General features: G+C 51.0%; 1 protein-coding gene across 2 annotated transcripts; it reads right to left on the reverse strand.

The window, feature by feature from the left end:
- Positions 1–3834: 3834 nt before the first annotated feature.
- DPF2 (double PHD fingers 2) lies at positions 3835–18175 on the reverse strand. 2 transcript variants are annotated; one of them, XM_006737122.3, is made up of 12 exons: positions 18028–18175; positions 13300–13460; positions 12546–12653; positions 12058–12221; positions 10569–10661; positions 10329–10407; positions 9776–9817; positions 8569–8706; positions 8314–8442; positions 8123–8235; positions 7181–7262; positions 3835–5158 (listed from the first exon to the last, which is right to left on the reverse strand). In XM_006737122.3, the coding sequence occupies exons 1-12, from the start codon at positions 18057–18059 to the stop codon at positions 5082–5084; spliced, it is 1218 nt and encodes a 405-aa protein (XP_006737185.1). In that variant the 5' UTR covers positions 18060–18175; the 3' UTR covers positions 3835–5081. The 2 variants fall into 2 exon arrangements, with proteins under 2 accessions (XP_006737185.1, XP_006737186.1); XM_006737123.3 differs by lacking the exon at positions 9776–9817.
- Between the last annotated feature and the right edge of the window lie 5180 nt (positions 18176–23355).

Genomic DNA, 23355 nt, shown 5'->3' on the forward strand with positions numbered 1-23355 from the left:
GGGGGGGGGAGAAGGATGAATAAAGCCAAGGGGACAGCTGCAGAGACAACAAAGGAGTATGGATGGGGGAGGACAGGGGACTGGGACTGAGTGGGGCAGGTGTAGGAGATAATCAGGGTGGGGGGGTGCGGTAGTCCCTGGGAGGGGGAGAGGGATGATGGCCTGGGCTGGACTTAAATGATATTGGGGGCGGGGTGGCGAGTGGATGAGCTGAGTTGAGGTGACAAGTATACAGACGACAAAGAGGGACAGATGCGGGCAGAAGGAGCGAGGCTAATTTGGTGCTGGGTCCCGAGGAGGTAAGACTGGGCGGGGGTCCGGCCTGGAGAGGGGGAGGGAGTGGGAGCACGGGGCCGAGATGGCAGGTGCACAGGCGACAAACAGCAAGAGGGGTGAGGAGGCCGCGGGCAGCAAGAGGGACGGGGTGTCCCCAGAGGGGAGGGAGGTGGCCTGGGAGGGGTACCAGAGCGCGGGCACGAGCGCCTAGGACCGAGGCAGGCCGGGAGGCGGGCTCCGCAACCTGGCCGGCCTCTCCCCACCTCGACGCGGGGTCCGTCGGCGGGGTGTACCCAGGCGCCCGCCCGCCCGGCCTCCCCGCCTTCCGGCCTCCCGCTCCGCACCCACCTCAGGCGCTCGTCCCGCGGCTCCCGCCCCTGCCCCGGCTCGGCTCGGAGCCCCTGTCCGGGCGGCGACGGGAGAGCAGAGGAGGGACGGGCGCCACGACCCGGAGGGCGGAGTGGGCCGAGGGGCTCCGCGGGGGGCGGGGGGCGGGGGGCGCGCGCGCGCACAGCAGGGGCCCGTGCGCGCCGCCCGCGCCGGGCTCTCTCCCGGCTGGGAAGACCGCGGTGCGGCCGCTCGGCTCCCACCCGCCGCAGCCCCGCCCAGGCCCCATCAGATTGGCCCTCAATGACGTCCCGTCCCGCCCCCAGCCAAGTCTCATTGGACGTCGCAGAAGTGGTGGGGCCCTCCTGGGGGCGGTGCTTCCAGCGAGACGGGCGGTGAGGCGCAGCCAAGACCCCGCGGGAGTCCCGGAGGCGCCGCCAGCAGCTGGGGCCTGAGGAGCCTCGGGGCAGCGCGGGGGCCCGAGAGCAGCCCGGGCTTCTTAAGGCCTTCTTGGCCGTGACCTAGGCAGTCGCAGCTTTCTCATCTTCCAAACAGGGCTAATACCGCTCACGGAGTGGTTGTGAGGAAAATGGATGAAACCTTTAAGCCACACAAAAGCTGTTACCATGGACAGCGCTGGCCTCAGGTTGATCTGTCCAGCTAGGGATAAGGGACAACTACCTACCTGCCTGGCGCCAGGTTTTTTGTTGTTTTGTTTTGTTTGTTTTAAGTAGGCTCCATGCCCAGTGTGGGGCTCCAACTCACGACCTCAAGATCAAGAGTTGCATGCTCTACGGACTGAGCCAGCCAGGTGCCCCATGGCCCGTTCTGATTTAGGGCGAATAAGGACTAATTTTTATTAGTTTTGGTAACTGGTGGCAAGATTCAAGTTTCTTTTTCTTTTTAAAAAATCTTTTTTTAAAGATTTTATTTATTTGACACAGAGACAGAGATAGTGAGAGAGAGAGCATAAGCAGGGGGAGTGGCAGGCAGGCAGAGGGAGAGGGAGAAGCAGGCCCTCCGCTGAGCAAGGAGCCCGACGCCAGGCTCGATCCCAGGACCCTGGGATCATAGCCTGAGCTGAAGGCAGCTGCTCAACCGACTGAGCCACCCAGGCGCCCCTCTTTTTTTTTTTTTTTTTTAAGAGAGGGAGAGAGAGACAGGGTTGGCTGAGAGCGGCAGAGAGAGAATCTTAAGCAGGCTCCATGGCCAGTGCAGAGCCGACTTCAGGCTCCACGTGGGGCTGGATCTCACAACCCTGAGATCATGACCTGAGCCTAAATTAAGTCTGATGCTTAACCAACTCAGCCACCAGGCACCCCACAATTCAAGTTTCTAAACTCAAGATCTAATACCAGTCCCTTCCTTAGCAACCTTTAGTCCTGCCTGTTCTTAGCAATTGAATGTAGGTATCTTTTTTTTTTTTAAGATTTTATTTATTTGACAGAGAGACATAGTGAGAGAGGGAACACAAGCAGGAGGAATGGGAGAGGGAGAAGCAGGCCTCCCGCGGAGCAGGGAGCCCGATGCGGGGCTTGACCCCAGGACCCTGGGATCATGACCTGAGCCGAAGGCAGACGCTTAACGCCTGAACCACCCAGGCGCCCCTGAATGTAGGTATCTTAACCTGCGGTCGAGTGCTCCCCATCCTGAACTTCAGCCTGCTTTTCCTCCCCCACTCCCAGCTCTGATGGGAAGCCCAGGGCCACAGATGAATCCCCATCTCTCTGCCTTTCTCACAGGCTTCCCTCCCCAGCCCAATCTATGGCTGGTCCTTCTTCCATCCTTCTATGTCCCATCCTAAACCCCAACTCCTGCAAACCCTTTCCAAAGTTCTTCTCCCTTATGCCTGCTACGGCATCTTTTATTTTTTTACATCTTTTTCTTCTGACTCCTAGACTACTCAGACACCAAGGATCATTGCTTTACTCCCTCTGCTTCTGGCCTACTTCCATGTAAAAGCCTGAGGACAGGGGACATGCTCTGTTACTAATAAAATTCCCAGCTCAGAGCACCCTGCTTATTTATTGAATGCAATCGCCCAGGCCACTGTCTTTCAGTGGGTAACAGTGGCTTTCAGGCGGTTTCAAAAAACCCTAAGGATACCTCGGCGGGGGGGGGGGGGGGGGGGCAAAATTGAAATCTTGAAAAGTTTAAGAACTACAAAACACACTTTCAAGTGAGATATAGAAGATCCATTACGGAGGCTGTCAACAATAAAATGTTGGCTCCAAGGAAAGGAGTCATTTTTTGTGCACATAGACATTCCCTGAGGAAGGTGGCCGTGCAGGTGTTTATGCACATGGCAGGTAAGGGAAGGAATGCCAGGCAAGCAAGGTCGAGGTGCCTCTATGCTCCTCATGAACAAAGCTTTCACATGTCCCACCGTGATGTTCTATTCTTCTGTCATTCTTTGGTATTTATATAATAACTAACCTTCTGAAATCCCAAGATCAACCGTTAGAAAACTGTCACCACTTGCATATACAAGTCTAGCAGAATTACCTTCAAACCAACCAAAATATAGAAACAGGATGCTAAAGTTGATTTTAACTCAAGTTTTGTATTAATCAAAACAACTTCTCTTTTAGGGGCGCCTGGGTGGCTCAGTCGGTTAAGCGTCTGCCTTCGGCTAAGGTCATGATCCCAGGGTCCTGGGATCGAGCCCCGCATCGGGCTCTCTGCTCCGCGGGAAGCCTGCTTCTCCCTCTCCCACTCCCCCTGCTTGTGTTCCCCCTCTCTGTCTCTGTCAAATAAATAAATCTTTAAAACAAAACAAAAACAAAAACAACTTCTCTTTTGTAACAAGGAATTGTTAGAACATGAACTTACATGAAGAAATCAGAATAGGGATGCCTGGGTGGCTCAGTCGGTTGAGCCTCAGACTCTTGATTTCGGCTCAGGTCATGATCTCAGGGTCATAGGATCAAGCCCCAAGTCCGGCTCTGCGCTAAGTGTGGAGTCTGCTTGAGATTCTTTCCCCCTCCCTCTCCTCCAACCCCCACTCATGCCCTCTCAAATAAAAAAATCTTAAAAACAGGAAAAGAAATCAGAACAAAGTTCTCAATTTTATCTCTGCTTTACATATTGGACTTCAGCAAAAATTTTCATTTGGGATTAAAAGTTGTATTTCAAAACACTTAAAAACCACTGCCCTGAGGAAGAGTTTTAGGATGAAATGACTTTCTCAACCAGGAAAGGGAGTCAGGAGATAAACCACCCAGCAGGGAGTTCTGTGTAAAAACGTTTATTTGTACTAATGTTTGGAATACAGGAACTAAAGAAAGAAAGACACCTCAACTCCAAAGCGACAGTGAATTAGGGCCTGCCCACAGCCAAGGGGAAGGCCACTCCAGGGGGTCCTGGTATGGACTATCTCCCCCCACTACTTCATGTCAGTGTCACCAGGCAAAAGACTGAGGAATCAGGGTGTGAAGACCTTACCAGCTGCTAGCGAGCGTGCAAGGGAAGAAAGGGATGTCTATGTGGCTTCCCTGTGACCCAGGGGCCAGGATACACAGAGCAGGAGGCAGAGACCCCCAATTCAGTCAAGGGCAGGAGCTGAATGTCCAGGTCCAGGAAGAACAAAAAGGGGATTTCGGAGGTAGGCTTTTTTCATTGAGTTAAAAAACAGGCACATTATCCAATGTCTCCCTGTGGCCCCCAAGCTGCTGGCCTGGCCCCCTGATTCTTCCCCTCTCCCCACAAAACCAAAGGGAGTAAGGGGGGGAGGCAGAAGACAGGAAATTCCAAGGACGGGGACTGCTTCGGTCATTAAGAGACCGCCTGTGAGCGAGCCAGGTGAGCATAAGGAAGAATCAGGTGAAGCTGCGACTCCCCCTGGGGTGGGGTGGGGTGGAGTGGGTCAGGGCAGAGCGAGGAAAGTGACCAAGAGCATCCTGGCTCGGGCAAAGGATCCTGGGTAGCAGGAAGAGAGGGCTGCGGAGAGCCGCTCTGGGGGAAGGAGGCAGCGAGGCTAAGCGGCACAAAGGGCCTGGAAAGCTCCTTGCAAGCGCTGCCTCAGCTTGCTCAGTTGCTCATGCCCAGCTGCTCCTGGCAGAGGCCCTGGTCTGGCTCGCCTCCAGGGGAAGGGAAAACCCTGGGGACCAGAGTGGAGGCAGAGCTGAGAGAAAAGTGAGCTGCTCTCCCACTCTTTCTCGGAGGACACTGTTCGAACCCTGTAATCGCCAGGGCCGGGGCCCAAGGCAGGCAGAGTGAATGCACTTCACGGAGAGCAGTGAGAAGCTGGGTCACAGGTATGCCTTGGGGCAGTGTGCTGCTCCATTCTCCCTGAGGGCCTAGGCCAGAGGCGGTCAGAGCTGCCACCTCTGCTTGGTGCTGCCAAAGGCAGATCGGCATGACCACCCGCGGTTATCTGGACTTGTGAGAGAGGAGGAGGGGAAAGGTGGGTATGAAAAACAAGAGAGGAAGAGAGAAACAGCCCTAGATGTATGGGGGGAGCGGGGGTGGGGGGCACATCAAGAGGAGTTCTGGTTCTGGTAGATGGAAGCTTTCTCCTTCAACAGGTCCAGACACAAGTGGCAGCTCCAACTTCCTGCAGAGAAGCAGAAACGGGTCAGGACGGGTCCTCTACCACCCTACCGTGCTGACCTTCCACTCCCCACACCTCGCTTCCAGTAGCAGGATCAGCTACAGGAAGGCTGGGAGATGTTCTGCGGTAGCAAAGTTTCACGGTTATCCTGAGCTAGAAGAAACCTTTAGGGCTTCAAATATCATGAAAAATAATTCTCAGTGGTGATGAAAGAAATAATCACCTGGAGGCCTACTTCCAAATACAGACTCCTAGACCCTCTTGGCCCTCTTAAATCAGAATCTCTAGGAGGGCCTGGGCAGATAGAACTTTTTAAAGCATCTCAGCTTTAGACTTGTGATTAGAGAAGAACCAGACTTTGTTCTCATGGCCCCAAAGGTCAGAATGAAGATCATGAATAGTGGTTCTAGAGAAACCAGTTTTGACTCTACATAAGATAGCTTTCTGGGAAAGCCATGGAAAGATGAGATGGGCTCTCCACCATCACTAGGTGTTTGAGAAGAGGCCAAGGACCAGTGACAGGAAAAGGGGGTGAACTCTGACGTCCCAATGTGTTATGATCTATCTCTCAGAGTAACTGGGAAAAATGTCCCTTGCAGAAAAATAAGTGTTTCATACTTTGCTTATTAATATTTATTATGGTTGCATTCTTCTGTGTTTTTTTCTTGAGAGACAAAATTAGTCCTCAATGCCTCAGAATTTTAAGTGTAACTGTACATCTGTGTATGTGGACGTGTATGGGGGAAAGAATCCAAGACACAGGGCTCTCACAATGTAAGAAGGTCCTTTCTAACCCAAAGGTCAATACCACAGGGGCTGGCAGGCTTCTCTGTAAACAGCCAGCCAGAATGTTAAACATTTTAGGTTTTGTGAGCCACATACGGTCTTGGTCCCATGTTCTTTTTTTTTAAATCTCCTTTAAAAATGTAAAAACCATTCTTGGCTTATGAGCTATACACACTAGCTGCGGTTGGATCTGGCTTATGAATGAGCTGTAGTTTGCTGACCCCTTGACTTAAGAGCCTAGACCATCTCATGGCTTCTAGAAGATTCTCCCTCAGCTGCCTGCAGCTCATCACTACCTCAGCCTCTGACAGTACTTCAGTAGGAAGGCCCTTCTACAGTTCATGTAGAATTCTGTCTGTAAATCGGTATTTTATGGTTAAAAAAAAAAAAAGAGAAAAAACAGAACACACTACTTCTCCCCAGAGTAGATCTATAAACTGGGCATTACAGACGACAATAGCTCTGTGCTCGCCTGCAGCTTCCAAAGGACTCTCAGACTTTGTTCGAGTCTCCTTTCCGGGCGGGGGGAGGACGGGGGGACGACGACAACACAGCAGTGTGACCTATATTACAAGTCAGCCTAACCCCACAGTGAGACACTTTCTCTTGTCTGTAATGCTGGCCCACATCCTTTGTGTACAGGAAAAGCCACTGGGCATTCACATCCTCCTGAGTAAGCTCCTGAATTTCTGTAAAGGACGAGTTTGGGCACAGAGACCTGGCTGGAGGGGGACGGGCAGAGAGACAGCCACTTTCTGGTGCCGCCACTGGTTTGGCTGAAGAACTTCTGCAAACTTGGAGCATTATTAAGCGCACTACTGGAGGGGCAGACTGACCCATTCAGGCTCCAGGTTCCATACGTTTCCAGACTGGGCAAGGGAAGAGGGAAGAAATGGACACTCAAGCCCGTCACATTCAAAGAGCTGATACCAAAGCCTGACATCAGACAAACTACAAACTGAGTTTCCTGGACTGGCTGGAGGGAAGCAAACCACTCCTTGGTAACTGTTTTCCGCTCAGCACCAGTTTTCTCTTTGGCTGTTGATGTTCTGCATTTCTAAATGTACCTAACGTGCAAATGTTAAACCCTCCAAGCTGAAATGCCAGGAAAGCATTCTGAGTGAAGGCAAAGTGTCTATGCCCTGATTTGAAAGAACACTTAAGAGAACTTCCCGTACAGGTGATTTTCCAAGTTACTAACATGATACTTGTTCTGCGTAAGAGAGCAGGGCAACCTACCTTCAGGAGGCTCAGACATGGACGGGGTGAGACAGTACATATGGTAGCCACGGTCACAGTCATCACAGAAGAGCAGCTGGTCCTAGAGGGGGCAAGATGGAAGAGGAAGGGGCAGGTGAGCGACCAGTGGGCCTCAGGCAGCCCACTGGGGGAGGGCAGGGATGGGAGCTTCTGTAGACACTGCTACTCCTTCCAAGAGCGGCGGGGCAGGTGGCAGGGAAGAGCAGACTCCGGAGTTTCTGGAGGAACTTCTCCACCCGGACCAAGTGAGTCACTGTCATTCCACCTGAACCCCAACAGTTTCGGAAGTCAGCTCACAGCCTCCACCCTTGCCCGCTACGTTCTATTCTTCACAGAGCAAACTTCTCTTTTAAAAATGTTAAGACAGAGCACGTCACTCCCAATTAAACCCTCAGACCTGGCGATGCCTGCCTTCTAACCCCTGCTTGTACTGTGCTCCAGCTGCAGGGAGGCCCCAGCCGGCCTGTCTGCCTGAAGGCCCCTGCCCTCGTTGCTCCTCTTCCCGGCAGGCTGTGCCCGCAAACCCTCTTGGACTGGCTCCTCCGCATCATCCGAATCTCAACCCCAAACACCACCTCCTCGGGGAAGCCAGCTCTGACTATCTACGTCAGGTACCCGGCGACCCTGCCACACCGCTGCTGTCCTTGTCCTCCCGGCACGCCATAAAGCCGTCGCGCCTTTCCCGGCTCGCTGCTTGCTCCCCGCAGGAGGGCAATTCCACCAAGGGAGGGACCCCCGCTGGTCTTGTCTGGCGCCCTGAGTGCCCGGAAGGGCACCTGACGCCAAGCTGGTGCTCCGGAGACACCTGCCAGCCAAGTGCTCCCGGGGGCGCTGGGGAGGGTCCGGATCCCGCCTGGGAGGCAGCTGTGGGCCGGGGGCGGTGGGGGCGGTGGGGGCGGTGGGGGCGGTGGGGACACGCACGTCGTTCTCGGAGGTGCCGCAGATGTTGCAGCACTTGCACTCGATGCACTGCCAGCGGTAGGTCTTCACGGCCGCCATCATCACTGGGGTGAACTGCAGGCAAGACGGGTGGCCTGCGGGCGGGGGAGGGGGTGTCACACAGGCGGCGAGGGACTCCTACGGGGGACTCTGGGCCCTGGGGCTGGAGGTACCTGAGCGGCCGCAGTCAGAGCAGGACACCAGCTCCTCGGGCTGCCCCGTCTTCTTGTTGATCTTGGAGTCCCCCAGGCAGAAGTCACAGTAATTGTTGGGCAGGGCCAGTCCGTCGGGACCCTTCTTGGCTACGGAGAGGAAGAGAGCTCCGACGAGGCTCACGGGGGGCCTCTAGGTACCCAGCAGCCCCGCGGGGAGGGCGTTCCTCGAGCAGGTTGACTCCCCCTCGCCCCGCCTCCGACGCGTCAGCTTACATTTCTGCTCCTCCGACCTCTGGGAAACCGGGGTGGGCGGCTGCGAGTCTTCCTTGTCCTCACCCTCCTCCTCAGCCAAGTGGGAGTGGGCGTAGTGGTAACTGAGGCCTGGTCGGTTCTTATAACGCTTTCCACAAACTGAGCGGGAAAAAGATGACAGAGAAAGGTGTCAGGACCCGAGGTGTCAGGACCCGAGGTGTTAGGAAAGGTGCCACATCCCCGCCGCCCCCTCCAGCTATGGGGCTTCGCCTGAGGCAGAAGCGACCACCCCTGCCCCCATCGGCTCTGTCTGCGACAGGCCTTCAGTGCCGGCCACCTGCCCTCACCTCAGCGAGGAGCATCAGGCCCTGGGGCTCTCCAGTTTCCGTGGCTCTTGCCTCTGTTAAACCCCAGCCCATAGCCACCTCTGCTCTCCCACACTGGCTGTCTGGGAGGCTGAACCCTGGCCCAGTTACCACTTGCCCTGGGAATAGTCTGGGGAGCTCCAGGTCAGGAAGGGAGGGGATTTTCTAAAATCTTGTTAATATGGCAGGAAGGAAAAAAGGTAAGGAAGAGACTCCAAACTTTTTTACCTCTCAGTAAACGTGGGAAGCTCAAGCTATTCCATGTATACCACAGAGCTCATCTCTGCCCAATGAGGATAAAGGAGTAGGGAGTGGATCACTTGGGGGATCACCTATCAATAAGTCTGTTGGGGTCTCTGGCCCCCAAGGCAATTCGAAGACCCTCCCACATCAGTACCCTGCCCAACTCCCCGCCAACTAGCAAGGAATGCAGATCCCCACATGGCATCTTGTAGTCTTAAGCAGTGATCCTGAGAAGAGCAAGGGGGCCAGCAGGAAGGAATGGGGGAAGGATGGGAGGAGGTGGTGGGATGGTGAGAAACATTAGCTGACCACCAAGTGTCTGTTCTGGGGAAGGGGAAGCAGCGGGATCTGTTTGTAGCGGGTTCCTTAGAACGCTTTTGAAGCCACCCCATGCAGCGGGGCCGAGCAGCCCTAGGAGCAAGTCTGTGGGAGACAAGCAGTGGTAAAGGCAGCTTCCAGGACTGTGAGGAGTGGAGTACAACAAAAAGCCCACTGCTCCTATCCCCATGCCATTCCAGAGATTTTTACACTAGCACCACAGGAAATGAGAAAGGTGGGAGAGACAAGGGAGGAGGGAAAAGGGACAGGAAAACCAAAGTCTGAAAAGTTGAGAGAGCTACCTCTCTGGGGCGCTTTCGAGGTATGCTTTTGTTTGAAACTATCTGAAAGACAGAAAGAAAAGTCATGAGAAGAAGGCCTTGATACACTTGAGACAGGAGCGGCAGCAGCAGGAAAGCGGAGCAAACGAGAGAGAAACCAGCGGCGATGGTGCTCCCAGGGCAGAGGGACAGAAGTGGGGCGAGTCAGAGAAAAGGGGGAGAGCAGACATTGAAAAACTCGGTGCTGGACTCTGGGGGCCCTGGCTTGACTGAGCCAGCAGACCTGGATGCGGTCTATCAAGGGGCCAATTCTGCCTGCTGTGTGTGACCCTGGCCCCAGCACCCCACCCCAGGGGACAGCAGAAACCTCTCCCAGAGCATGCAGGTCCCACCCATCGGGTAGCAGAGGCTGGGGCCTCCCAAGGGTCTCAGAGGGAACCAGTCAGCAGGCAGGAGAAAGCATTCAGGCCTTTTGTTACCACTCTGAGCAAGAACACAACCCTCCCTCCTCTCAGATCCTGAGCAGGGGCTGGGTCCAAGGCAGGGACTACCCACCCACTTGTGAGGCACTCACTGTCACAGGCATAGGGCTTGTCCCGATCCTCCAGGATGGAAGCGTCAAGCTTCTTACGGGCACTGCCCACACCTTTACCCTGCCAAAAAACCAAAAAGATGCCCTTATTAAGATGTCTAGTTCTGAGGAGTAAACTCTCTGGGAAGTGGCTGCTAATTTCACTCGAGAGGAAAAATGGCAACAAGCAATAGCGCAGGGGGCTCTGTAGGCTCCCCAGTAGGCAGCGCCTTGCCTCCTCACCTTGGATTTCCCCTTGCCCCGACGCTTGGGAGTGTCTTCTTCATAGTCCTCGTCATCCAGGTCATCCAGGAAGTCATCTGGTTCTAGGATCCGCTGAGTGGACAGGAGGGTTACGATGGGCAGATACAATGTACGCCCAAAAGCTCCCCCGCGATGGGCCTGGCCAAGCCACCCAGAACCTCCTCCATGAGCCGGCCCCTCCACTCTGGCCTCGTTCCTCATTGCTGCCCTTCAACACCCTAGAATCCTATTGCTTCTCCCTTCAATGCTTTGGGTTTTCCTTCCTTTGTGCCTCTCTTCCGTTGCTCTCCTGGAGTGCCTTCCCCACCATCTCCAAGGGGCCGACTCAAATGCCATGTTTTCACAAAGTCTTCCTTGGTACCCCAAGTAGCCATGCCCTCTCCTGCCTCTCATCTGATGCCCTAGGAACATACTACGAGTGGCTCCCTTCTTTCACCTCATTTCTTAGATTACTTTTTAATGTCTATTTATTTTTTTTTTAGTAATCTCCACACCCAGCGTGGGACTTGAACTCACGAACCCAAGATCAAGAGTAGCACGCTGTACCAACTTAGCCACTTCTTGGATTTAAATTAGAGCTGTGTGTGACACCCAGGTGGCTCAGTCGGTTAAGTGTCTGCTTCTGGCTCAGGTCATGATCCTGGAGTCCTGGGATCGAGCCCCACATCGGGCTCCCTGCTCTGCGGGGAGTCTGCTTCTCCCTCTCCTACTCCCCCTGCTTGTGCCCTCTCTGTCAAATAAATAAATAAAATCTTAAAAAAAAAAAGAGTTTTGTTGCTTACTTGTGTGGGCTTATAGGAGGTTTATTTTTCTAACTTCTCTGCTTCAGCTTCCCTGTATGTGAAACAGGGGCCACGATACCTACTTTTACGGTTTAGAGACTAGAGAAAATGATGGAAAAGCACTTAGCACAGTGCCTGCCATATTTTTTAGCTCTTATTATTTCTGTGTATAGTTTTATCTTCCCTGTTGGTAGGGACCAGGTCTGCTTCACCCATGTAACCCCAGGCACCAAAAAATATCTGTGACAAAAGAAGATAGGGCGCCTGGGTGGCTCAGTTGGTTAAGCGACTGCCTTCGGCTCAGGTCATGATCCTGGAGTCCCGGGATCAAGTCCTGCATTGGGCTCCCTGCTCAGCAGGGAGTCTGCTTCTCCCTCTGACCCCACCCCCTCTCATGTGCTCTCTCTCATTCTCTTTCTCTCAAATAAATAAATAAAATCTTAAAAAAAAAAAAAAGATGAATGAGGGAGAGTCTGCACTTAGAAGGAAAGAAACAGGAAAAACTGGATACTAATAGCAAAGCCAGTCAGTACTCAGTGCTAATTAGGGAATGAGCACGAACAGAATCCCAGGGGCCTGCCGCCTGGCCCAAAGCTTCTGCTTCCATTCTGATTACTGGGTGGCCTCTGATAAAGAGGAGGCTGGTTTCCATCAAAGCTCCCTTAGCCACAGTGTTCATCTTATACCTTCCGTGCTCGACTGTTGGTCACAGGAAATTCGCCCAGGCTGTCATCATCCACTCGGGGATCTGGGGCACCTCGCTTCTCCAGGGGGTCGGTGCGCAATAGAGCCTCTAAACTACTGCCGTCTTGAGAGATCAGCCCCTCTTTCTTCAGGGTCTGGTCTGTGTCTGCAGGCAAGGTCAGGATGAGGCGAGGCTCAGAAGGGCTGAAAGCAGACCGCTCTGGGTCTACACAGTGCTAGGCCAGCCATGGGCCAGTCACTGTCTTTTGATCCCTGGCTGCCCAGGAACCAAGACACCCCAGTTTACTTGGCACCGTAACTTATCTGTTTACCTGTCTCCTCTATTAGACTGAGCTCTTTAAAGGAAGGAATGACATCTCATTCATTTTAGCATCTTCAGGATCTAGCACTGGGCCTGGTACGTAACAGGTGATTAACAGGCCTTACATGCAGCAGGCCATACCCCTGCTCAAGGAGGGGTGTGCTTTACCTGGTTTAATAGATGGGAAAGAAAGTCTTGGATCCTCAGGAGGGTGGGCTCGCCGCTTTTTCCGCCAGCGCCGGGCAGGGTAAGAGTATAGCTGCCCAGAGGCCAATCCTGTGGAAAAAAAGAAAGAGAGAAAAGTCAAACCCTAACCCAGTCCTAGGCAATAATATCAAACACTTCATCTAGAGGAGTAGCACCCCCCCACTCCCCACCGCCCACTGAGTTCTACAGTGAGGGAGGAATATGGACAGTGAGGGCCTGGGGGTAGGAGGAAGGACAGTTTATGGAAAAGAAAAACATATGTAAGCTTGGAGCCTTGGCTAACACATAGCTCCCCAGAAGCCCAACGACAGCCTCAGCAGGGCAGTCCAGCAGAAAACAAAATGCTGGTATGAACCTGTCTGCTTCATCCTCCCTGGGCTTCTAATCAAGGCAAGACTGTATTCATCCATGCGTGGAAAGCAGTAAGGAAAACTCTCAGCTGGCTCATCACTTAAGATGAGGAAGCTTCAGGGGCACCTGGGTGGCTCAGTTGTTAGGCGTCTGCCTTCGGCTCAGGTCATGATCCCAGGGTCCTGGGATCGAGCCCCACATCGGGCTCCCTGCTCAGCGGGAGGCCTGCTTCTCCCTCTCCCACTCCCCCTGCTTGTGTTCCCTCTCTCGCTGTGTCTCTATCAAATAAAAAAAAAAAAGATTAAAAAAAAAAAAAGATGAGGAAGCTTCTTCCTTCCCTGTGCTCCTGAGTCTGAACCCTCACCTGGGCCCCGGTGTCGCTTTTCCATCCAGATATAACAGTTGCTCTGGGCTACTCCAGTCTGTGAGTCCAAGAAAGGAAGGCGCACACTGCGCTCAGCACAGAGGCGGGCATTATAATTGTGGCACTGCTCCATGGCATCTTTGTAGTACTGCTCCCCAAGGCTGCAGGAGAGACAAAGATCAGGTGTGTGTGTGTCAGTGCAGGGCGGGGCTACCCCTCTCCTCGCCATCTGCTTCTTTAGAAGGCTCAAGGGACCAGGAGACTGTGGCTTCAGTCCTATTTGCCTCCATTTCTGCCTCATGGGACACCACACCCCTTCACTAAGCCATTATGAGGAGAGGCACTTTATAAATAAATTACCATCAGGAACACATGATCTCTCATGTGCCTACTCAGATTTAAGCCTAACGCACAAGGACAGGGAGAACTAATGTTCATTCTGTGCCTCTCTTGAGTCCAGCCCTGTGCTAGTCAAGATGCTGTTTCTCTTAACCCTCATGACTCTGAGAAGCACACGTTAGCTTCTTTTCACAAATGAGGAAGAGTTCAACAAGGTCTGGGGCCCTTACTAAAATATATTTAACAAACTACAGCACGTCTACACAATGAATTTCTATTAAGCCATAAAAAAAGAAGGAAGCTCTTCATGTGCTGATCTCAAACAATCTCTAAGATGGCAAGGAAAAAAAAAAAAAAGCAAGGTACAGTGCTGAGAAGTGTTACAGGATGCTACCATTTATGTAACAAGAAGTGGAAAAGAAACTCCCGGCCTTCAGAGAGAAAAACTGGGTGACTGGGAGGGAATTTCTTCCATATGCCATTTTATATCTTTTGAATTCTGCACTAGGTACAGGTTTCTCCCACTATCTGATGGTGTACTTTCTGGCACTTCGCTTTTATAAAAGACCTACGTTAGTACCTCTTTTCACTAACCAAAAGAGATCCAGAGAGGATTTTTGCTTTTAAGAAGTAGCAATTGCTTCTTTGCTTTATGCCATGTCAGCTTATGAACAGTTTCATAAGAACACTCTACTTTTGGATAGTGGGGGGAGACCTGTATTTAGCCAACTAATTAATTCTATATGCTAATTTTAAAGTCAATGGAAACCATCTGAAAATACCTGAACTTCCTTGAAGCCTACTTTTTTCCTGAGCGCCATTAGACTGATATAAAACCTGTTTGCTTGGGGCGCCTGAGTGGCTCAGTCATTAGGCGTCTGCCTTCGGCTCAGGTCATGATCCCAAGGTCCTGGGATCGAGCCCCACAGCGGGCTCCCTGCTCAGCAGGAAACCTGCTTCTCCCTCTCCCACTCCCCCTGCTTGTGTTCCCTCTCTCGCCGTGTCTCTCTCTGTCAACTACATAAATAAAGTCTTTAAAAATAATAATAATAAAAAAAATAAAACCTGTTTGCTCATAGGCCCATCCGAAGCCCTTTTCCATTCTCACACCATCAAATTATATAGGAAAGAACCCTCTTTCACTCAAAAGACTCGGTTTGAAATCTAAATCAAGAGTAAACCTTTGGGCGCCTGGGTGGCTCAGTTGGTTAAGCGACTGCCTTCGGCTCAGGTCATGATCCTGGAGTCCCTGGATCGAGTCCCGCATCGGGCTCCCTGCTCGGCAGGGAGCCTGCTTCTCCCTCTGACCCTCCCCCCTCTCATGTGCTGTCTCTCTCATTCTCTGTCTCAAATAAATAAAATCTTTAAAAAAAAAAAAAAAGAGTAAACCTTTAAGTGCTTTAAAAAGCTGGAAAACTACACAGTGCCAGGAGTTACCTGATTCTAAGAAGCATGTATATAGAACCAACCTTGTTCTCATCCTCAGGGTTGAACAAGCACATTAGTATTGGAACTATAGTGATTCCTATTTACATATTCAGTCAATCTTAAATAAACTGAGGGCAGAGGTGGTTTTTTCCCATAGTATCCCCAGTACCCATGAAGGTGTCTGGGACATCCTGACTTGACTTGGGAGTAAAAAGACTTTGCATGGCTGCAAGTCACCACACGAATGTGGACATTTAGTCAGCCCATGTGGAGCTCAGGTTCCTCTGCTAGACTGGGGAAGCCGGACTAGATAAGCTCTAACGACCCCTAGCATGAGAAGCTGGACAGTGAGTCTCTGTTGCTTCTGTCCATAACTCAAGCTACACTGACAAACCATGCTCTGGAATCGAGGGGGGCTTTCACAGAGCAGTCACAATAGACCACTTAGGCATAGCTTAGTATGTTCCCAAGCAACTGAAAAAGACACACCACACACAAGGCGATGACAACACAAGACGGCCTGGCTTGATTCAATGAGTGGTAATGACTGTAATTTGAGGTAAGCATGAATCTTGTGTTGGAGAGTGAAAAAAAGGGAACAGGCTCACATTAGCTGGCCTTTAGGAGGCAGCCATGTCCTCACCACACAGAGGAAAATTGGATAAACAAGGCCGAGTGCAGCAGCTCCTTTGTTTCTGCTGATGGGAATGGATACTGACACTGTAAGTCAAATGGAAGGAAGGGGGAGATGGGCTGAGGGCCGCAAAGTCAGAGCACGGAGGCTAGAATTGGTTTTGGGGAGAACAATGAGAGACGTTCTATCACAGCACTTGTGAGTTAAGTGGGATTTCAGAAGGTGGTGCAAACTGTCTCGTGGGAGAACTGGGAATGAAACACATAGGTTAGGGGGAGAGAGGATCTAATGAGGAGAGACTAAGAATGAGAGAGAATTTACAAATAGGAAAATTCTTCTCCCAGAACAATATGCAAGTCAGAAAAGATGAGCTAGTAGTCCTGACCTCAATGTATTACCTCAGCTGTTCAAAAAGCAGGCACATCACGATCAAGAGAAGCTCCAGAAAAGTATCTCTCTCCTGGGTGAGAACGTTACAGGAAGAACGGAAGCCCCTTCTTAAAGGGCAAGTTCTGTAGGGAAATGTATAATTGTGGTCCACAGCCCTCTGCAGCTAGAACTGAGGAGAAAGTTGGTTTCTCACTCACTACTAGTTCAGGAACCAGTGACTGGTGACCCTCACAATCTCTGTAGTTCCTTTAAGAGAAATAAGTCGTGCTCTGTTGAAAGGGGCAACTCCTCTTTTCTAGCACTACATGAAAGGGTTGGCAACTCTATTTCCCCGAAGAAAGTCTTCCAACATAAAGTCTCATTACCTGTTAACTCTCAACCTAGGGAAGTCTGACATTCCCCCAGTACAGTAAGATTTCCAAGGTAGGAGCTCTGATTCTTTTCCGGGAAGCATGAAACCTGTGTAAAACCTCCCTTTACAATGGGATTGGGGTGTGGGGGGTTAGTCAACAAAGAGAAAGGCAGGGAAACAAAGAAAGAACATCTGAGTCAGGAAGGATAACTATATAAATGGTAGATCAACAGCGACATTTCTAAATTGAGGGAAATGTCAGCCTGAAGAAAGAGCTGGGGGAAACTGGAGTGGGCAGATCAGAGAGAAAGATAATAGTGTTGGGAGGAGGGGTAGCTGAAAGAGGCAGCAGGATGGAGCTGAAAGCAAGTTAAAAAAAAAAAAAAAACCACAAGAGGAGAAGAAGGCACTTAGCTTAATGGAAGTGGGAAGGCATTCTCAAAAGAAAGGGCTCCAGGCAGGGAGGGGGGGGCGGTGGGCAAAGCAATGTACTCTTTAAAAAGGCTCTTGGGAAGAGTGGGGGCTCAGCCCACCACAAAGGGAGATGAGAAGCTGTAAGTCCCTCAGAATAGTTCCCAAACCTTTATCTTTGTCATCCAGTCAAAATCCAAAAGCCCTGCCTGGACAACTGGTCACCTCTCAAATTTCCTACCTCTGCACCACAGCCCAATTTACCCACTAAAAAGAGCGTGCTCTATTCGCCCACCAGGCATGAACCCACTTCAATCTTCTTCAGGGAGAAGGCTGTTGAATCAAGTCCCAAAGCATCTTTAACTCACAGCCAACAGACCACTCTCCATTTTTCCCAACCACCATTAACTTTAACTTTGCTCGAAACCTGACCAGCACAAGGGGACTGCACAGCGCGCAGCCTGCCGACCTAGATGCCCCTCTAGGCTGCAGAGGCGTCCTGGACCGCTTCCGTCCAGTTCCCGTTTTTTGGTGGCTGGACTGACCGGTGCAAAGGTCCTCTCCCCTGAAGTTCTTTCCCTTCTGCATCTGCTCAACAAATTCCTCCCAATAATGTTTCTGGTCCTGGGAATCAGATACTCAAGACCCCCACACCCCACCCCGACGTCAAGGGGCTGTTAAAACAAAACAGCCCCGCGGTGCTTAACCGCACAAGGGCTGCTGAGCCTGCTGCTCCAGGACCGGCCGCGGGCAGCGGATTGGGAGGGGTCGGCGCCGGGCTTCGCGGGGACACGGGTCGGTCCCGGGTCCGCCCTCAGCCCGGCCCCTCCGGACCGAGGCGTCTGGTCTCGGGAGCGCACCCAGACTGTGTTTCTCATACGCAACGAGGGCGCCATACTCAGGCCGCCGTAAGCCCGAAGGACCGCTCTGACCGCACGGCCCCGCAGGGAGGCTGCCCGTAAGGGGCTCCCGTGTGCCCCCCTCAGGGCCTCCACAAGTTTCCAAAGAAGCGCAACGTCTTCTTGGAGTCTCCTGTTGCCCTCCCTACTAGGAGTCGCAACAAGGCCTTCTCGGGTACGTCCTTCCCTCCGCCTCGTCCTGTCCCGCACCGCCCCCTACTCCCAGGCCCATTACAAGACCTCCCGGCCTAGGAGAGAAAGAAACGACTACTCACAGCTTCACTACATTTTCTACCACAGCCGCCATCTTCCCTGCTCCTCTCCCTCAGGCCGGGAGGCCCGGAGCCCTCAGCGCGCAGGCGCCGGGACCGCACCGGGGAACCGGTTTCCTCGTTCCTCTGCGCAGGCGCTGCCAGAAGGCGCGCGCCCGAGAGCGAGGCACGAACAGGCTTCGTGACAGTCCACCCGGGCCAGGGAACCGAGGGAGCCCGTTGCGCAGGCGCGACGGCAGCGGGCGCGCGCCCCGAGGCTCTTGCCGGAGCCGGGTGTCTTCCATGGGGAGGGCGGGGCCAGAGAGGGAGGACCTGGCCTGGTGCAGAAATGAGAGGATTGATGGAATGAAGATGTTGAAAACCGGAGACCCAGAGATGGGCTAGATGGAGCATATACGTTCTGCTGCCTCACCGACCTTTAACCTTGTGGTTTAACCCTTTGCCCTCACTCATGGGCGCGGGGAGGGAGCTGTTGGTGGGTAGCAGAAGACAGGAGTGATGCACGATCCACCTGGGGCCCCAATTGTGTGCCCATTCAAGGAGAGGAAAATTAACGTCCTGAACTGGGCAGTTCTTTGGCCTGAATATTGGAGCCTTGGCAAAAGTTACCACCCCTTCCCGCCACCAAACTCAGCCACCAACCTCAGTGATATCCACTCCACCTCCCTTGCTTCCTACTTTTGTCCCTCCACTTAGGCTCTGAAGAACTTTCCTCCTGCAACTATCCGTGAATCTTTTGTACCACTCATTTCTCCCTCACTGTGGAATCATGCAAATTCATGTACAAACATGGCTTAATATTCTCTTAAAAAATCAGAGCCCTTCCTTCAGCCCATGGTTGCCTGGGATTATCACCCCCTTTCTTTCCACCCTTTCAAAGCAAAGTTTCTGTTTACCCTCCCTATCTCTGTTGACTTATTTCCAAGTCAGTTTCTGCCCGGTTTAATGGCAATTTTGTTCCCACTGGTTCATTGAAAGAGGTCCTAACCAAGACACCATGACACTCTGACCATTCCCTCCTTTTTCTTTTTTTTTAAGATTTAATTTATTTATTTGAGAGAGAGAGAGCATGCGCAGGGGAGGAGGGAGAAGCAGAGGGAGAGGGCCAAGCTGAGCGTGGAGCCCAATGAGGGGTTGGAGGGGGTTGGATCCTATGACCCTGAGATCATGATGCGAGCCAAAATCAAGAGTCCAATGTTCAACCCATCCAACCACCCAGGTGCCCCACATTCCCTCCTTTTTCAAGCTCTTTTCAGGGTCTGAGATGAGCATTTTCCTGGCTGTGCTCTGAACACACTGGCAGTTCCTTCAGCCTCTTTTGCTGATTCTGTCCTTTGTTCCACTTTTTTTTTAAAAGATTTTATTTATTTATTTGAGAGAGAGAGAATGAGAGACAGAGAGCACGAGAGGGAAGAGGGCAGAGAGAGAAGCAGACCCCCTGCTGAGCAGGGAGCCCGATGTGGGACTCGATCCCGGGACTCCAGGATCATGACCTGAGCCGAAGGCAGTCGCTTAACCAACTGAGCCACCCAGGCGCCCCTTTGTTCCACTTTTAAATGTCACAGTCCTCAGGGTGTGGTCTTTGGTCTTTGCCATATACCTTATTCCATCAAGTCCAAGATGCACATTCTTCCTGCCCCCCTCCCCTATTTTAATAGTTCAGAACCAGGCGACATCTTAGCATCACTGTGCCTCCCATCTTATCATCACTGTGGCAGATGGGAGTTGTGGGCTATTTGTCACTGCCTACCCTGCACTAAACTTGCAGAATAGGTACCAGCAGCTTGGAAGAAAAACCCAGAAACAATACTGGCGCACTGTTTTACTCCTAGGAACCAAATGATTGTGGGGACAAAGAGTATCAGAGGTGACTGCAAAGCAGGAGTCAAAGTACAATATGTGGGCGCCTGGATGCCTCAGTTGGTTAAACATCTGCCTTTGGCTTAGGTCATGATCTCAGGGTCCTAGGATCAAGCCCCACATCGGACTCCCTGATCCGCGGGGAGCCTGCTTCTCCCTTTCCCTCTGCCTGCCACTCCTCCACTTGTGCACGTGCGCTCTCTCTCTCTCTCTGTCAAATAAATAAAAAATAAAAGTACAATATGTGTTGTGGCCTGAATGTTTGTGCTCCCCCCCCCCCGCTTCATATGTTGAAGCACTAACCCCCAATATGATGGTATTTGGAGGTGAGGTATTTGGGAAGTGATTAGGTTTAGATGATGGCTCATATGACGGTGGGGCCCTCATGATGGGATTAGTGCCCTTATAAGAAGAAGACAGATATCTCTATCCCTGAGGAAAGGCCATGTGATGTCACAGCAAGAAGGCAGATGTCTACAAGCCGGGAAGTGGGCTCTCACCAGCCACCAAATCTGCTAGCACCTTGATCCTGGACATCCCAGCCTCCAGAATGGCGAGAAATAAATGCCTGTTGTTTAAGCCACCCAGTCTGTGATATTTTGTTATAGCAGCCCAAGCTGACTAAGACAGCATGCTAGCACTAAAGCTGAACATACAGAGTTCCTGTGATCCAGCAACTCCACTTGTGGGTATATACACCCAAAAGCATGTGCAAGGATGTACACCACAGCATTCGTTGTAATAGTTCCAAACTGGAAAAAACCCCAATGCCCATAACAGTAGAATGGATTAAACAAAGTGGAAAGAACAAATTATTGTTCTACAGCAATATGAATGAATCTCAAAAACATAATACTGAATACAAGAAGCCAGTTTCAAAAGACGACATATTGTATGATTCCATTTATATAAAGTTACACCAACAGACACACTAATCTCTGGGGCTAAAACTCCGGAGAGTAGTTATCTTTGGAGGATAGTGACAAGAGTGGGCATGAGGTGGCTACTGAGGTACTAGTAATGTTCTTTTTCTTCATCTGGGTAGTGGGTACATAGGTTTGTTCACTTTAGAAAAATTTATTGAACTACGCAAAATTTGGGCACTTCGCTGCATATATATTTCAATAAGAAATTTAAAATAAAAACTATTGGAAATAATACACAGGCTAGTTCTGTATAATTGGAAAGGTAGTTTATGGGCCCAGAATCAATGCCTTTCAGTTCTTTTCGGATTCTTTTAAGAAATGCTGCATCACTGAACAACGGATGCTCTGAACCAGTGACCAGTATATAGTGTTTCTCTTACAGGAAGGAACCAAGGAGTGGAAGTGGGGTGCAGCCTTTCGCAATCTCAACGAATGACTCTTGCAAAATGTTTCCTATTCCTGGGCCTCTGGGTTTGGCCTGATCCAAGGGAGGAATGCTTCCACCAGGGGGCACAATAATGATTTCTCTAAATTAGGAGCTAAGATTACCAATGGGCCATTTTTTTGTTCCGCTTGCCACTTGGCAAAAAAGTAAAAAGCAGGCGCCTGGGTGGCTCAGGTGGTTAAGCGACTGCCTTCGGCTCAGGTCATGATCGTGGAGTCCCGGGATCGAGTCCCGCATCGGGCTCCCTGCTCAGCAGGGAGTCTGCTTCTCCCTCTCCCGCTTCCCCCCTCTCATGCTCATTCTTTCTCTCACTCTCTCTCAAATAAATAAATAAAATCTTAAAAAAAAAAAAGTAGGGGCGCCTGGGTGGCTCAGATGGTTAAGTGTCTGCCTTTGGCTCAGGTCATATCTCAGGGTCCTCAGATCGAGCCCCGCATCAGGCTCCCTGCTCAGCGGGAAGCCTGCTTCTCTCTCTCCCTCTACTACTCCTCCCTGCTTGTACTCTCTCACTCTCTCTGTCGAATAAATAAATAAAATCTTAAAAAAAAAAAAAAAGTAAAAAGGGAGTACTACTTACTACTGGCTGGGGTGATTGATTTTTTTTTTTTCTTAAGACTTTATTTATTTATTTGAGAGAGAGAGAATGAGCACAAGCCAGGGGAGGGGCAGAGGGGGAAGCTGACTCCCCCTGACCAAGGAGACTGATGTGGGACTGGATACCAGGTCCCTGAGATCATAACCTGAGCTGAAGGCAAACACTTAACTGAGTCACCCAGGTACCCTGGGGTGATTGTAATTGTCAAGGTTATTGTTGTAAAATAGGATTGCTATTACCCGGCAGGGGCAGGGAGAAACAGAAATGAAACCCAGGGGATCTCCCTAATATTAATTTCGGGTAGTTAATGGAAGACAAGCTCCTAGTTAGGTATTTAATTCCAATCTTACCAACTGAACAAACTAAAAAACAGAGGAAATGAAAAAAAAAATCTTAAAAGCACTGAAAAGATAATGACATAGTGAAGAATAACTGAACCAATATTTAGGAAGCTAAAACCCAAAGAGGTAAGTCCAGAATTCGAAGCAATTTTTGTCCTGGGGACATTTACTGATCTGGAAGATATAGCTGTGAAACTGAGCTGTTGTTTCGTGGTTTTTGGTGGGGAGGGTTAAAAATCAAAATCCAAAGCCTGCCCAAGGTAGGAGGATGGACACCCCACCATGGACACATACACGCTTTAAGATGGGATCCTAAATTGTATGGACTTGTAGCCCAGAATCATATCTGGGTGGTTCAGGGAAGCTTAAGCCTTGAACTTGGATTAAAGTAGACCCATCCTTATACTGCTCCAGGTCACCTGGCAGAAGCAAAAATATTTGGTATTGAGTAATGAGTTTTATGAAGGAATGTACTGTCATCCTAGTCCCCAAATTATTTCTAAAAATATTTTTTTCAGATATGACATCCAACCCATGGTCAAAGATAATCAGGCACACAGAGTAAAAAGAAACCTTGCACAAGAATCAATACAAAAAATATAAAACATAAATTGACCCACACAAAGATTTAACATATCGGAATTATCTGATACTGACCATAAAATAACATTGCTTATTGTGTTTAAAGGAGTAAAAAACCAGTATAAAAACATTTGTTGGGGGGGGCACCTGGGTAGCTCAGTTGGTTAAGCGTCTGCCTTCGGCTCAGGTCATGATCCCAGGGTCCTGGGATCGAGCCCCACATTGGGCTCCCTGCTCAGCGGGGAGCCTGCTTCTCCCTCTCCCTCTGCTGCTCCCACTGCTTGTGCTCTCTTGCTCTGTCAAATAAATAAATAAATAAAATCTTAATAAAAAAACAACCCACATCTGCAGGGGACAAGTACTTATTAAGAAGTGCCACAACAGGGCGCCTGGGTGGCTCAGTTGGTTAAGCAACTGCCTTCGGCTCAGGTCATGATCCTGGAGTCCCGGGATCGAGTCCCGCATCGGGCTCCCTGCTCGGCGGGGAGTCTGCTTCTCCCTCTGATCCTCCCCCTCTCATGCTCTCTGTCTCCCATTCTCTCTCTCAGATAAATAAATAAAAAATCTTTAAAAAAAAAAAAA

Source organism: Leptonychotes weddellii, chromosome 11 (assembly GCF_054177405.1).
Source record: "Leptonychotes weddellii isolate Sample4059 chromosome 11, ASM5417740v2, whole genome shotgun sequence".
Classification (NCBI taxonomy): Eukaryota; Metazoa; Chordata; class Mammalia; order Carnivora; family Phocidae; genus Leptonychotes; species Leptonychotes weddellii.

Excerpts from the sequence above, each read along its gene's own strand:
- DPF2 (XM_006737122.3), bottom strand. The coding sequence starts at position 18,059 with ATGGCGGCTGTGGTAGAAAATGTAGTGAAGCT. Across the intron at positions 8,236-8,313 it reads CTCTGACTGCGGCCGCTCAG|GCCACCCGTCTTGCCTGCAG; the intron begins GTACCTCCAGCC and ends CCCCGCCCGCAG. Across the intron at positions 7,263-8,122 it reads GCGGCACCTCCGAGAACGAC|GACCAGCTGCTCTTCTGTGA; the intron begins GTGCGTGTCCCC and ends TGCCCCCTCTAG.